The sequence below is a fragment of the Scophthalmus maximus genome, chromosome 5 (assembly GCF_022379125.1).
Source record: "Scophthalmus maximus strain ysfricsl-2021 chromosome 5, ASM2237912v1, whole genome shotgun sequence".
Classification (NCBI taxonomy): domain Eukaryota; kingdom Metazoa; phylum Chordata; class Actinopteri; order Pleuronectiformes; family Scophthalmidae; genus Scophthalmus; species Scophthalmus maximus.
Window position 1 is genome coordinate 4,069,562 of NC_061519.1, and position 16,657 is coordinate 4,086,218.

Below are 16,657 nucleotides of genomic sequence, written 5' to 3' on the forward strand. Positions count from 1 at the left end.
CCCTGGAGACCGAGCGGACCTCCCGAAAAGGTGCACGTCCCACATCGCTCTGGTTCTCTGCTGCCTTCAGTAGGAGACCTTAAGGACGGCTGACTGGCAGCGCCTGGGCAACAGAGCTGAAAAACAAGCAGATAAATCAGCTCCTAGCCTACAGCGCTCCTCCCAGGGCCCCATCACTCAACTCAACGGGACAACGCGCGCCGCAAATTTCTGCTTATCCGGACTCCAGCAGGTGGGTGGTGGGGTGCGATGTGGGACGGTGACGGGTGTGTTTGTATTCATGGAGCGGGGGAGATGCAGACATTTGCACCTTTACGTCTGTAAATGATCTGTTTTCTGGCTCCCTGCAGCCCGAGGAGAGCACTGAAATAAGGCCTACACAAAGCAACATGTAAAAACCATGTGAGCGTCTGTCCTGAGGAAATATTTAAACATCCAGATTTTAAAATCACTGATTTAAGAAACAATTGAAACCTGAATATGAGCCTATGCCACTTCCTAAAACCATCACCGGAGAAAAGCACCAATATTAGACTATCGTGCAGTTGTGTTTCTTTAAAATCCTGGAGGCTGGGGAAATATTGTGGTTTTAGCATATAAACTATGACTCACAAACATGGTTCATTAAAGGCAAAATTATTTTTAGATATATTCATCAGTGGTTCATACATTGATTAACATTCAACTTTGAATTGCTTATTTTAATCTTAAAATTCTGCTGTACATATTTTCCATTAAGTGAATCTCAGGGACCAGTGGAGAGGCTCCGATTTATTTCGGATGACGAATGCATTGTTTAAGTGTTTGATAAACTGTCAACACGCAGAACAACTCGTTTCCATGGCGTCCGCGTTATATCGCAGCCAGCCTCATACTCAACTCCTTTATCTCCGAAAACCTCCGTTTTCTCGGACAAATTTCCTTGTGCAGTCGCTCCTTGTAAATATCGCCACATTGCTTTTTATTAGCCTGACAGTAGCTAGCAGCAAGTGATAGTTATCCAGATTCTGCGAAATTCCATCCTACTTTGCCTCTGATTGGCTACTATTTGTTTTCTGGTTCCATTTACGTTTCCATGGTTGGTTCAACTTTTGGAATGCCTGTGTGTATCTCAGGATAGTGGTTTTGTTGTTATTGTTTTTTTAACTACATGGCTGTTTTGGTACAAACATTCACCCACCAGTGGGACAGATTCTTTCGCCAAAATGTTAATCCATCATATTTGGCGTGTGGTATTTTGGACCCCTGCTCACAGATGGGGCATATCACCAGTCACAGGTGCAGTCAAAACACTTCTCTTTCATTACAGCCAATGCATTTATTCATTCCCATCCTCTCTCTCTCCCTCTCTCTCTCAGATCAGCGCTTCTAATCATCATCACCGCCACCACAACAGGACTCCGGCGCGTGGTGAATCTGGGCTGTCTGGCAGCTCCATTTGTCAAACCGCCGGCCCCTCATGGCAATTGGGCACCTGACAAAAGCTTAAAGGCGTATTATTCCGCGAGGCGCCCCCCGCCCCGCGAGTGTTGAAAAGCCACCGCCTGTGACTGCTCCAAAACGTCCATCTGTGTGCACGCAGGGTAGGATAGGAGAAGGGGGAAAAAAATAACAGAAGAAGAAAAACCAACCAACCAACCAACCAACGGTGTGAGCCAGTTCAGAAGCGGTGTCTTATTAAATTATCTCTGCGCCTTTTACAGCAAGGCCCCCACCCTTCTCTTTCCATCTCTCTCCCAGGCTAAACATTTGTCTTTCCATTCATGGGTGAATTTGTATTCCATTGTGATGGGTTCCTGGTGGTGGACTGATGGCTGGAGAGGGGGTGAGGGAGGGTGGGGGGGGGGGGGGAGAGAGTGGGTGCAAAGTCCGCATTCTGTTTTCCATCTTACTGCTTGGTTACAGCACTCAACAGGCAGACAATCAAAGTCTGTCCACAGTTGGCCTGAACATGGCTTCTAATTAATGCGGTTTCTACCTAATATAATTTCTAAATACTCATCATGCGCATAACATTGGGCAGTGAGGCTCAAAATTTGTTTATATATTGCATAACTTTGTGACTCTTGGTATAATTTAAAGTGTTTTGGAATTTGTCTTAATATACTGTATTTTATGTTACTTACTGTAATGCATGGTTATTAAACAACGTCACCCTGCTTAATCTCGTTTTAAAATCCCTGTCCGACACAGACCTCGTGCTCTCCTCTAGCGGAGTATCATCCGAGCTCCGTTTCGGTCAGGTGACTGTTTATTCAGCAACACTCCATTAAGTTGACACAGCGACTCCGGTCATGAGGTGCACAACTTTGACTTTAATCTGTTTGACGGCTGAGGAGCTATAATCAATGGGGCTATATACACAATGCAAGTCTGCAAAAAGAAAAAAGCAGAGAACAACAACAACAACAACAAAATGATACCACCCGTTCTCCAATTATAACCCCTGAGGGGTGAGTAGGACTCTTCCAGCAACAGGGTGAGACTGCTGTGGATGTTTGAAAGCAAAACAATAATGCGGCTTTAACTGGAACGGAGCATCGCTTCACTGACTACAGTCGGTAAACATGTAGTAAACATCTTTGGTTTATAATAATCTACAAGACTATCTTCATTTGGAAACAGAGGCTTCGTGCCGGGTATTCAAACGCCTCATTTAAAACATGTTTCATGAAGAACTTCACTGTTTTAGGTAGCAGCTCTCCCTCAAACATCCCTCTCAGTCTTCATCTAATTGGGCTATATGCATGTCCTTCATAGATTTTGTGTGTTTTATAGGCCAGGATTTAATAATTACTATATGTAGCATTTTGATCAGAGATTTTCTTTTAAAGGTTATCTCATGATCTTAAAGAGAGACGACGGCCCACGAAACAGGCAGTGGAATTTAAATGTACAGCTTTGGTTTCTTGCATTTGCCGACGTGTTCTTTTTTCTATCGTGGCTGATTGTTGATGCTTTGTATATTTGCTGGTAATTCTCTGTACGTGTCTCTGGTGAGAGCCAGAGTGAGAGTGGACTTCAGGTTCCACTCTCTGATGAACGACATGCAAGAGTTTTTGAATCAGTGGTGTTTCACCACGGCTGTGTGTTCAGTGACGGAGGGAGAGCTCATCTTTCACTCTGTGTTTATGACCTGATTCATTTCTGGTTTTCTGTTGTTTTGTTGTTGTGTGTGTTTTTCTTTCTTTTCATTTGTAGAGGACGTGAGTTTCTCTTGTAAGTCCTAATAAACATTGTTTTTTTAAAAATCAAAATCTCTACATGAGAACAGTGTGTTCGGTTGAGTGAGAGTGAGAGAGAGTGAGAGAGAGAGTGAGAGAGAGAGAGATGTCTGTTAAAATGAAAACTCTCCAGGCTACAGTTAATCAGTGTGCCAGTGAAATGTTGTAATCTATATCTGGCTCACTAAATACCTGCTTTATCTTTTGATTAAAGTTGACATGTCATGCTTCTTCCGTTTATTCCCTTTCCTCCAGTGTGTTATATAGGGCTTTTTGTTGTGTACGTTAAATGTTTGCAAAGTTAAAAAGTCGAAAGTCTGCAAAAAAAAGAGCTCCTCTCCACCGATTTCATTTATTCCACCGCATGTTTCCGTTAGATTGGCCATTTTGCGGACGAGCATAAAGCATGTCTTGCAGCTAGTCTGGCACGCCCCCAACAAAGCCGGGTAAAGCGAGATAACCTCCTACATGCACTGGAAGCGGCTGACCAATCACAACAGAGCAGACTGGGCTTTATCGGGAGGGGGGCCGTAACGAGACAGGAGCTAAACGTGTTTCAGACAGAGACTAGCCTGGAAAGAACAAAACAATGCTTTGGGGTGAGCTGAGATGTCGGGTCTGACCATCATCAGTTTGTTAGTTTTTAAAATGAGTTCAATATTAAGTAATTTAACACTCAAATCGTCTTGTCCACGTGGGAGACACCAAATCCAGTCACCCTGCTGGAGGGAAGAGGAAAACCTGTGCTTTGATAAGAACTTGATAAAATATCGCTGGTGAAAAATGAGAGCTGATGTCTAAAACCTAATTTAGTGTCTTTCATTCCGTAGCCCGCCCAGCCCCCCTGTCAACCGTCTTCCTCCTGGTTCCTCCAATTTTAAGGATGACAAGTACCCCTTATAGTTTTTGGAAGAGCAATAAAAATCTGGTCACAGATAATTAAACCAGCCAGCCAGTAACCTTCTGAACAAAGAAAAAAAAAAAAAAACAACAGTTGAGACTCTCCGAGGCTGCAGCTGAGCTGACATTTAGACTGTTTGTAAAAACTGCCTACCCTTTTCAAGCACCCTGAAATCCACGGTCAACGCGCGCAGTCTCGTGGTGCACTTCCTTCTCGGGATATATGACAGAATGACAGAGCCGCTCTCCAGACAGAGGACTTTTACTGCCGGAGCAGAAGAAATGAAAAGACTATGAAAAGCACAGAAACTCAGTGGGAACCTTTCAGAATTAGCCCTCTGCCAGGGACAGAGGGACATATCAATCCAGAGTGATATGAATGCCAACTGCGTTTTAGGACATAAATGATCTTATCAACCCGATTTGTTCCAACCTGTTTGTACAGAAGGCTTTCTGAGGAATTGAAGCTTCTGTGGAATCAGATATAGGTAGAAAATAATAATGTACATACATATTTTTTTTTTTGTGGAAAAGAAATAAAGGCATAACGAAAATCCAGCCTTCTCATTTGTGTTTGTGTTCATGATAAAATGTGTGTCAAATTATATTGATTATATTATTGACATAATAGTGATCTGCTTTAATTCCTTGCTCATTCAGTGAATTTGAAGATCAAATTCAGCAGCCACACAAGATTGTATCACTATTTGAAGAAAAGAAAAAAAAATAGTGATTAAAAAAATGCATTATTCATCTGTAATAATGCAGAGAGTTTCATCATACATGATCTCTCTTTATTGCATCTGCTGATGCGACCGTGGGGCTGATTCTGCCCAGATGTAGAATCATTTACTAATGGCCTCCATTTGCTCCCCATTCAATAATAATAATGAGCTTGTAAACAAACACAAAGCCATAAAACCAACTCCGGCACTTTCCATGTTCTCCCGTTTACTGGAACCTGTGCTATCAAATATTCATGCGTTTCTATGGTAGCAAATCGTGAGGCGGCATCAGGTTCCTCATGGCACACAACTGGCTGAGCTCAGGCAGAGATGTCAGAGCCTCTCTTCTCTTCTCATAACCCCTGCCCGAGGCAGAGCGTCTACAAATAACTACTCACACTGTTGATTTCTTGTATATGTTGTGGTTCTATTAAGTTACTGCATTTGAAAATGTGCTCGGGAAGTTCTAACATGGAATCTAAGAAAAAATACGTTTGTGATAATGAATAAAGTAAAATAGAGGAAATGAGCATCCCCTTAAAAGCTATTGAAAATTCTTGAATTTGTGTTTTCTCTGATTTCATATGTAGGTTATTTTGAGTGCGTAACGTTGTACCTTTAAAGGGTCAGTAAGCAATTCTAAAGCGATATATGTTTTGTGTGGGCGCCAAAAAAAATCAGAGTTTTCAGCTCAGCCCTCGTGGTTAGTGTGTCGGTCTACCATACCCGAGGTCGTGGGTTAGCGGCCCGGCCAGAGCAGTAAAATCACAACAACAACAAGAGAGAAACAAGCTTCCTCCAAAAACGATTACTGCCCCTTTAAGTCTTTAGTAGCCCGTCTTGTTAGCAAAAGTGAATCTCAGTGAATTCTTTGGTCATGACAATGACACTAGTCTAACTTTGGGGGGAAGGGTAGATCACTGTGGGTGAATATATACGGCTTAAATTGTAAAATTGGATAAAAAAGGACCACGTTCAACTGTTGTTGCTATGGCGACTGCAAACATATGACTTGTGCCAAACGTCTTCTCTGCGGATTGAGCAAAACTGGAAGCAATTTTTCTTTATTTTTTGTTTTTGAATGGGTAGAAAAGCAGTGATGGTCCTCAAGGAATTTAGCGTGGACTTGGCAGCTGGATGTGGACACGCAGCCCATCTCTCACTCACACACACACACACACACACACACACACACACACACACACACACACACACACACACACACACACACACACACACACACACACACACACACACACACACACACACACACACACACACACACACACACACACACACACACACACACACACACACACACACACACACGGAAACTGTACAGTAAACAAAACCACTCCAAAGGGCGGCGTGTCTTAAAACGCATATTCACGACATGTACTCATGCACCGAAGCACAGATTCCCCCGTCCATATTGTATATATACCTGCATGCACGTTCATGTCATGCCACCCGGGTCACAGTCGAGGAGCCGAGGTTTACATAGAGACCCTGTTCAAAATATCGTGACAGAGATACATTTACACACCGTTAAAATCTGCACATACAATGTATCAAAAGACTACAATGAAGTGCAAAACACTTGATTTCCACATCGGACAAATTCAAGCTTTACACATCAGCCACGCGATCATCGATATAACGCAGAACACGTTTGTTTGCCATTTTGCAGACACAAGGAAATTACAGGTTTTAAACGAAAAATTCCACATGATGAATAAATAATGAATAGTTTTAGCAATGATCCTGTATTGATACAACTCAAATTGCACAGGCGCAGGCCAGTGTCTGTGCGCTTGCATGCTTTTGGGCAAAATAAGAGGGAAAATGTTTTAACTCTGGAGTGGATAGTTTTAATTAAAGATTTTCTGACATCGTATCCACCACCTCCCGGAGGAGAATGAATAACATGGGGAAAAAATGATTAAATGCATCATGATGAGGATTGTCAGATTTCACCCGTTTGAGGCCTTTGAAATGTTGAAACAGCTTCTACTTCCTGCTGTAAAAGTAAAGCCATCTGCTTGTCAGAGCGGCAGGAGGTGGGAAAAAGAGTGGATGACAGGATGTAAATAAAACAGTAATATCTATAACTATGACTTTAAAAGGGAATTTAAAAGAAGATTTCCAATTCACAATCTCAATTTGTGTTAAAACAAAAAAAGTCCCAACAGGACACAAAGCTTCAGCCATAAACATCATGGCAATTAGACACAACCATGATTAGAATTTTTGACAAGCAAGTGTTATTCATCCACAGTATCTCTGTGAGGCGGAGAGCAACACTGGAATTAAAAGCGCCCAGTTGGAGGTGACGCAGGGGAAATGCCTGAACTATACCCATAATTGAGCCTATGATAGTTTTGGCAACCCTGACAAAGGTGTCCTAATGTGCTGAGGCAAATTATCTGGCCCCGAAATCATCAGAGCACTGCAAAAAAAACAAAAAAATGTCTACCGACACAGAGATGAAGACACAAGGAAAACACACAACCAGTGAAAATGTCTGCACAGAGATTGCATGCATAACGTAGAATATGAACTTTACAGTGGCTTTACTCCTGGGAACATTTCCTCATTCGAGGTTTGGGCACGTCAAACGCTGCAAGATCTGGATAACAGCGACTTTGGTGTAGTATTCACCTTGATCCCCCCTCCCTACTTTTTTGGAAGACTGCTCTCTCTTTGCAAAAGCAGGACAGCCCCAGCTGACTAATCAAAATGCTGGCAGCGCCCAGAGAGAGGCCGGGAATCTCAGAAAACAAACACCCGCAGTAAATCAAAAGTGATTTGAGAGGACGATCACAGATGGTGCGACTGGAGAGCGCTCCTACAAACTCCCGCGCGTCCCCACTGATTCACGCATTTCCCGGGCTGTCGTCAACGCTCCTCTGAAATAGCATGTCGCACATTAAAAATGCAAATAAAAAACATGGCTTGAGACCAGTTCTAGGGGTTTACGCACCAACCGAGAGGTGAGCGGGTGACCACGGAACGTCCCGGATAAGTGTGAGTGGCAGACAAACATACAGTATTCATGGAAAACAGAGCGCATTTTAAAGGTGAAATGAAATCTAGAAATTATCTTATATTATAATTATATTACACTTTTGTAAAACTTTGAATGGCGTTCACACACTTGTCATTATCGAGTTGTGCGCGCGCACGCGCACGCGCACACACACACACACACACACACACACACACACACACACACACACACACACACACACACACACACACACACACACACACACACACACACACACACACACACACACACACACACACACACACACACACACACACACACACACACACACACACACACACACACACACACACAAAAACTCACCCCACTGCAAAGGCGCAAGCTGCAGGTGCTCCAGGACCAGCTGGTTGAGGACTCCCTCCACGCTTGCCTCTCCACAGCGCCGCAGGGAGGGGTGGGACTGGTTAAGGACAATGGCACGGAGAGACAATTTGCAATTCAAGGGGTTAATTAACTTAGGAAACTTTACTTTACTTGCAACACCAGCAGTTAATACATTGTTCTATAATTATATAGTTATGCAGAGAAAGAACAGAGCAGGAAATTTGATATTTGATAAGATATTTGCACTGCAGGGACTATGATTAGGATCTCCATTGTAATTTGGGGGGGGGGGCATCCACTTGTCATGTCATCAGAGCTGTTTTGCATGGATTTAGTGTGTAGATGTTTGTTCTTTCTAGAAGCACATTAGAAAAAACTAAGTTAAGCAAGTTACTGTAAGCAGCATTACTACAACAGTCTATTATTCAGACCCAAAATGGAAATGCGACCAATATATCGGTTGGCCAATAATATCAGCCGATATGAGGTTTTTACAGACATCAGCGTTTATATTTGCCGATATGACAATTTTCATTTTACTGAATAAATACAAATGCAGTTATGTTTACATTTGACCCAAAATGTCTATTTTCTTAATTCAAGTTCTATATATTTTTGTTGTACAGTATGTGTTTTCTTTTTATTTAGTTATTTATAATAAATTTCATTGTTCAGATTTAAATTTACAAACCTCAATTATATTTATTGATCATAATGTATATATATATATGATTTTTTTCACCCCTAATATCGATTTCAGCAACAAAAAATCCACATCAGCCAGGCTCTAGAAACGCCATAAGGGAAAGAAAAGAAAAATGCAAAGAATACATACGCTGTATGTTATCACACTCATGACTCCAGGTTACAGCTGCATTTGTTTTTCGTAATGACAACTCCTCACAAATTGACTGGATGATGTAATATGTTGGCGACACGGAGAGCGTGCTTCTGTAACCTTACTTTAGCGACGGCGGTGCACTGATCGCAGGGGAGGCCATCAACGTATGAATGCTGCATCAAAACAAATATGGCTGTCAGAGAGCAATTACCCAGATAATATGTGATGATAAGGACGACGCTGATCATTTACACAGCTGACATTTGGAATAATGAGTGAGGCGAGCAGCGCCCCGGAGCACCGAACCCGTGTCTATTAACCTTTGAGGGAGAGTGCTCTATGCATGCAGAAGGAGAGGGTGGTGGTGGTGGGGGGGCTTCACAGATATAACATATTGTGCCGAGAGGTGCTGCTGCTGCTGCTGCTGCTGCTGCTGTACCTGCTGGATCAGTTCCAAACCCGGAGTCTGACTCACAATAGATCGCATGTCACAACATGAACCTGCTGCTCATTCTACTGAACAGTGGCAGAGTTGTGGCCCAAAGCTCGAGAACGCAGAGCTTCTAATTCAAGCTTCTTCAGCGGGAACGTTGGGTCGCGGGAGCGCCTAGCAGCTCGATGATCACCGACACGAGTATTTGACTTTCAGCTGCAACCCTCGGCGAAAAGCCGCCATACGAGTCCACTTTGAAACTGACATGTTTCGTAGTAAGTAGGTGCAGCTTGATTGCAGGGTAGCCCTGGGTGCACTGGGTGATTTCATCGGCAAAGGACACAGACACACTCTGTTGTAGGAGTTTTCATACTCGCATCTGATCATCCATCCCACCGTCTTTGGACTGTGGGAGGAAGCCGCAGTAGAGAACACACGCAGACACGGGGAGAACATTCAAACTCCACACAGAAAAGGCCCCGGATGGTCTGAACATGGATTCGAACCAAGAGTCGAATCAAACCATACATTGGGGCGGCGCAGTGGCAGGTGAAATGTGCAGTTAGTGACATATATTCAGGGTCCCAAGAGGATGGATTCTCATGATTTTGCTGATCCCCTGACTCGTCCTGGAACACCACCATCAGGTCAAAATCTAAACGTACCCGAGACTTTGGTTCATGACCAACAAAACAAATACATTTCCCATCAGCCTCAAGGTCTGCTGTGTTAACTGCTTCAGAGTCCCTTGGATTGATTCGTGGTTGTGTAAACGACGTTTACATTGTAAAACGAATAGTGGCCTCCACATTCAGCTGCAGTGTCCCATATATGTTTCGGGGGTCCTCGAGCAACACATTGAGAAATTGTGAAACCTAAGTCACTGTGTGAATGATCAGCAATCATTTAAAGTTTGGCACTTTTCCTGTTGTTTTTGTTTTCCCAGCTCTTTTCAGTCTCTTCTGTTCTTTTTGAAATATAAAGACACACGTATATGTCTGCTTGTGAAGCTATATTAGCAATCACACCGCTTATGGTATAAAGAGAGAGCAGAAATTAAACTAACGGTGCTACCTATGGAGTATAAGCATGCACAATGCCTTGAGGGCGATATGCACTATGTCAACCCCTAAACTAAGTCCACTGAAACCAATTCATACTGGAGGTCTCGTGTGGTCAATTCTGGCTGCCTGCGGTATATATTGTACAGACTGTACTCTGGATGTACCTTGCTGGCTACAAAAGCTTTATAATATAATATAATAACTGTGAAGCGCATATTAGTGCTGGTTGAGATAGCTCTGAGAAACAAATGGACTTCCTCGCTGTACATTCTGGGATGAATCATGAACTTAGTGCTGACCTCCGCCAAGGGGAAGACATGCACGTATAGAATCACCGCCTTCATTTCTTTTATTCCTCTCAGTGGCTGCGCTCTACTGTATATGGAATATTATTTTCCCACGAGTGAATCACTATAACTAACACTATCTTTAAAACAGGAATAATACTGCGGGGTGGCCTCGTAAATTGCAAATTAAAGTGACTGTTACTTTGCTCAAGGCCGAGCGAGTGCTCCTGAGTGTGACATGCACTGTAATCAAATCTTTTATTCCTCTGGTGTTTTCGCGTTGTAAAGAGAAAAAATCCAGCCCGAAGCAGAAATTACACTGCGCCGCTCCGATGACAGTAGACAGCCGAGTCACTATCTGCGCCCAGGGAAGTGTCTTCCCGAGCAGGAAATGATAGCAAGTTGATAACATCAAGTGACAATTTTGGCGTTGGCCCATTGACAGTGAATTAGTAGTTGACTCGATAGTTTCAATTCCATCCAAAATGAGTTCCATCTGAACGCAAGGCTTCCAGCTGCGGATGAGATAAAGATCCTTTGATAGAGGATGTAAGACACATTTCATTTTTTGGTTAAATTTGTCACTTTGGCCTCGATGAGGAAGCATTGCACATTAAGGGCTACAGCATGTTGATTCTACTGTAAATGTTTTTGGTTTGGTTTGTCCCAGTGTCTACTGAGCTGTTGATGAAGAAATCTCTATTGAGTCTTGTCTTTATCCTGCTCAGCTTCAAAAGAAACATGTTTAAATTCACAAATTACTCTCATAACATATAGTGTGTTTGATGAAAACGATTAAACAGGCCGTTTGAGGCTGGGTCTCTTTTGGGGGGTGGGGGTTTGCTGCAGTAGAAGGAGTGCGATCAAACTTGCTGCTGGAAACACACTTGGATGCAGTGTTACTTCTTTTATTCCTGCCTACATGCTGCCAAGAGTACTTGTAGATAAAACAATGCACAAAATGATGGGAGTGTTTACGCCTTCATAAAAAGGAATATGACACAATGGCAAACTTCAGTAGCTCAGAGTTTGGATACGTCATTAATTGCACACGAGCTCACCAGCAATCTGACAGGCAGTTCTTAAATCTCAGAATATGTGCACGGGTAGCTGATGAGTTATGGGGCTGATACGAGGCAGTATTATGCGTGGTGAGTAGCGGCTCTTTTTCGGCAGGAACATTGAACGAAACTCAAGACATTTACCAGATTGTTGACAGCCGGAACTTGGTTTTTGGCTTCCTCACCGCCAAGGCATTCCTTACTCAAGAGTTACACATTTTCAGGGGCCCAGGGCTGAGACTGCCATACTGAGAGTCAGCTCAGACTGAGCCCTTGAGAAATTCTACAACTAAAGTGTGGCATTCATTTAGACTCTAAATGTACGCAGGTCCTTTTTTTAAAAATCATGAAGCCACTGTATTTAATACTTTAAAACTTTTGTGCCTTAACAAAGCAGAGGGCCTCGATTTGATTGTGGAATTCAGTCCCTCTTTAAATTAGCTGCGGGTTGGACCTCGGCTCCCGTGTCCAAGGTCAATTTATATTGTTGCAGAATTTCATTACTGCCTACACCAAGAGTTCATGATTTCACCGTTGTCCATTTGTGTGTTTGCAGGTTTGTTTGTTTATTTGTCAGCAGGATTACAAAAGTTTTTGCAAAAAATACTGAATGGATTTCAACAGAACTTAGTGGAATGATGGGACAAAGGCGAAGACAGAACTGATAAATTGCTGTGGATCCCGACAAAGGGGCAGACCCCGGGAATTATTTTTTATCACTTTCTTTAACAAAAATTTCTTGATGCATGTATCTTGATGAAAAAAAATCAGGTGCAGATCCAAAGAAAAATCTCGATCTAGCGGTTTAAATTGTAGTTTTATAGGGGGGAAAGTTGGGCCTTGCTGGAGGTATCCACTACACCAAGGGCCATTCTAGTTTTTTATATATTGTATAGATTTTTGCTTTCGATGGCGAGCAGTGCGTCCTTCCCTGATTTCTCCTGTTATATTTGGGGTAATCCCTTTAGTTTGAAGGTTTGGACTAAACTCAGACAAATCCCTCCGACATATGTGTTTTGCATTTGTAACCATGAATGTTTGAGGTGAAAACTAAGGTTACTGATGTTTAAACAACCAACTTCCAAAACAAAACTAAAAAGAGCCCTCTCTTTTACTGAACTAAAACTGTCACGGTTGCCGAGGTTTTTTTCAAACATTATCGTTCATCGACCAAAAGCTTGCCCACTAATATAGGGACACTTTATTTCCTATATTTTAAATGCAAATAATATAAGTTTACACACACACGCATGCACACACACAAAGACATCACTTCACAATGTCAGAGTGGCAAGTAGTCCACCATAAGCTGTCACATCTGTCAGTGTAAGAGAACAAGTTCCCTGCTGGCCATAGGGCCACCAGATGTAGGATCCAGATGTTCTGTATCTCTGGTGTGACTGATGTCAACAAACAACATTAAAAAGATGCACCAGTGATGAAATCTGTTTAAAAAAAAAAGATCTAACCCAAATGGAGATTATCACCAGTGACTGGTTCAGGAGACACACCACCAAGGACACTTACCTGGGACGGTTAAACCTTTACCGTCTCCATCTACTGTCTACTTGGCAATGATCCATTCAGACAGCTCTCTCTGATATAGCTCTACCACATATGGTGCCACGCGAAGGATATGATGCTCCAACAGATGCCCAGCTTGCTGTTGATCTGGCAGCCCTGGGCGTGCTGCCGCTCCTCCTCCAGCTGTTTGGGGTTAGTGAAGCGAGCTATCTCCTGGTCCGGCTGTGGCAGACTCTCAAAGTCAAACTTGTCAACCTGGATGGCCATTCTGCAACGAGAGATGGGAACAGCACATTACACATACGAGTTCCCCGCTTATGTAACTGCTCACTGGCCAAAAGGAAGTGCCACAGCATCCTCTTAGTGACTCTGGGAATGACACTTGCATAACTGTCATTTGAAACTTCATACACAAGTCAAATAAAGGTTTGAGAGCTCACGCTTATGAATATAAAACCTCTCCAAATGTAACTTTGGTGTTTTCAAAAATCAAAGCTTAAAGTGTCAATATTCAATCAACAAGCATTATTGTTGTCAATAAATGTTGTGTTGTCTGAGTTTGTCTGAAGATATTAAATTCACAATGGTATCCAACAGGTAAAAGCAGCAACTGATTCATTTAAAATGGATTACTGCAACTGCTTCAAATCAGCTAATTGCAGGAGTCTGCTCCCAAAACTACTCCAAGAGCATGAGGACCTTGATAAAGTACAACTCATTACTCACAACCACAATAATTGTAATAACTTCTACATACTGTACATTGTTGTCTGTGTAATCTTGTTAAGGGGAGGAGTTTTTAAGTTGAGTGATCCCTTACTTTCAAAAAATTAATTAACACATTCATTGAGAGACATATTTATGCCAACAACTCCATTTTGGCCTCCGATCTATCAAAGGGGCTCTATTGGCTCAATGTTGGGAACTGACGTCGCTGAAAAATGTCGCAGCTTTAACTACAACAAATGTAAAGTTGAGTGCACTGGGTTTCCATAAGAGCAAGATGTCAGCAAACATGACTGGAAATAAAGTTCATACCATTTTTACACAATAACAACACTCAAAAGAAAAACCGGATTCAAAAAGAGCAAAACCAACTCCCAAGTCAAAAAAACCTATTAGTGTCGCACTCATTTCAGGCAAAACTCCTCTCGTGTCCTATTCAGGAGAGGGTTGAATATCTAATACTATAAAAATGTTTGGGTTAATAAAAGACTTCATGCATTAACAACGGCCAATTTCTACCGTAACCCTCGATAGAGGTCTTTGATCATCGTGATCTACGTAATATTTCCGAGGAAAAGCTTGCTCACATTTCTGCCTGATGACAAACAATGCAGGCTGATTTGTTTGGTTTGGCAAGTGATAAATTATTTATCTAGTCTGAGCAAACACCCTTAGGCCCAAGCTCAACCCCCCCCCCATTACCCAGGGTGTTTCTAAGTTATTTATTAACAAGAGCCAGAGTGTTCGTTGCCCGAGGTTGCACCAAGTGCCACATCCAGGATTTACAGCGTAGGTGCAGCAAACTACGCTCAGGCCACACCAGGGCCCATTAAAATGACCCCGAAGCCCACCTCTAATTACTCTTAGAGAGTTCAAGCACTGCATTCCAAGAAGGAAAAATCAATTGGATGTATACTTTCTCTGACTGTACACACCTCGATAGAGTTCAAAGGTCTGTGCAAAGGCAGTGTTGGGAGATATCCTATAGTGGAAAAGAGGAGAGGAATATGGGATGAGGAGGACGACCCATGAAGCCAACTGGACAAAGCTGTGCCCCTCAACGTGACGACTGCTCCGCCACGGTAAAATACCGAAACACTACAAAATATGTGCGAGCGTCGAAGCAGCACTAATGGATCAATTCATCATTTTTTGTCACCTGCAAGCAGAACACACTGTGAACCCGACAGTGACACTATTATACACTGGATTTACCTGAGCTTTCTTGCCGAAAACAGATGTCTGCTGTGGCTCAACATGAGAGTAGAGGACTGAAGATGGTGAAGTTACAGGCCGAAAAAAAAAATAAACAATTAACTTAAAGACACTAAAATGCTACTTTGAGAGTCAGTCTGTTCTTGTTCTCATCTCCGATGTGAGTATAAAACTTTTTTTTTCATCCAATTTTGCTGCAAGATTTGTGTGGAAGTGGTTTCTTGTGGTGAAGCTGTGCAGTTCATTCCAGCTCACACAGTAAACCCCCTATTTCCAGCGGCCGCAGCCGCAGAACCTGTTCTCAGCAGTCCATCAAACCTCAAGACGGCTTAAGTTAGAGGAAAAATAAACTAAAAAATCCACATCTCGAGAGCTGGTGGAGACTACGCGAGTGCTAAAAGAAGAGTCGATATTGGAAGAAATAAGGGTTTCTTCACCTAAAGTAGCATGCGATCCTTCAACTTAACAGAAAACCTAAAATCACAAAACTTGGGAGATATGTAACTGACTCGGGACTGCACAGTTTGTCAGGGGCACAACAGGGCAGCACTTCACAGGGGCACAAGAAATGTCTCGGGCCTCTTACTAGTGTCACAGTGAGTGATGGGGCTTTGCCTCTAGTGTCTAACTAGGAGACAGACACCATCGCAGTTATCTTCACACAAGGAGACCAGAGCAGAACCTGCAGTCTACCAAAACGCTCTTATCATCCGTTACTTAGAGAAATGACACAATGTGACTTTGTGGTGGGCAGCTAACTGCAAATTGTCCCCATCTTCATAGGAGGCAGACTTACTATAAGTTCTGTGTTAGAGGGGAGCCACGCTGACCAGTGCAAATTATTTCATCGTGATTATATTGAAGAGCTTAGTGCACATGTGCTTATGTTATTTTTTTGCATTGTGTTGGACAGGTTCATCTCTGGGTTTCAGTACAGAGGCCGCAACGGCTCCACGAGGACTCATTTTAACATGGAGTAACATGGACGGAGCACAGTCTGATTGGCTGCACTGGCCGGGGCTTTGTTGTGGTTTTTCCAGTAGTTGTCATAGCTCATCTCTGAGCTGATTCATTAGCAAATTAACTGAGATCACATAAAACAGTGTACCAAACTGGCAAATCACAAATCATCCTTTTTACGACAATCAGAAAGTCTGACTGTGACAGTTTCGGTTTGTGTCAGATGTTCGCTTGGTGACTACGTTGTTTCACATCTCACAACAGCTGATCCACAGGTTTCATCAGAGGTGATCTGCAACCTCA

General features: G+C 42.7%; 1 protein-coding gene across 5 annotated transcripts in view; it reads right to left on the reverse strand.

Moving 5' to 3' along the window:
- The window catches only part of trappc9 (trafficking protein particle complex subunit 9), a 165,841-nt gene that overhangs the window by 50,849 nt on the left and 98,335 nt on the right, over positions 1-16,657 (reverse strand). For all 5 annotated transcript variants that reach the window (XM_047332052.1, XM_035634488.2, XM_047332051.1 and 2 more), the window contains 2 exons: positions 13,568-13,721; positions 8,223-8,313 (listed from right to left, as the gene is read on the reverse strand). In XM_047332052.1, the coding sequence (XP_047188008.1) occupies positions 8,223-8,313; positions 13,568-13,721 (245 nt within the window). The remainder of the gene's footprint in view (positions 1-8,222; positions 8,314-13,567; positions 13,722-16,657) is intronic.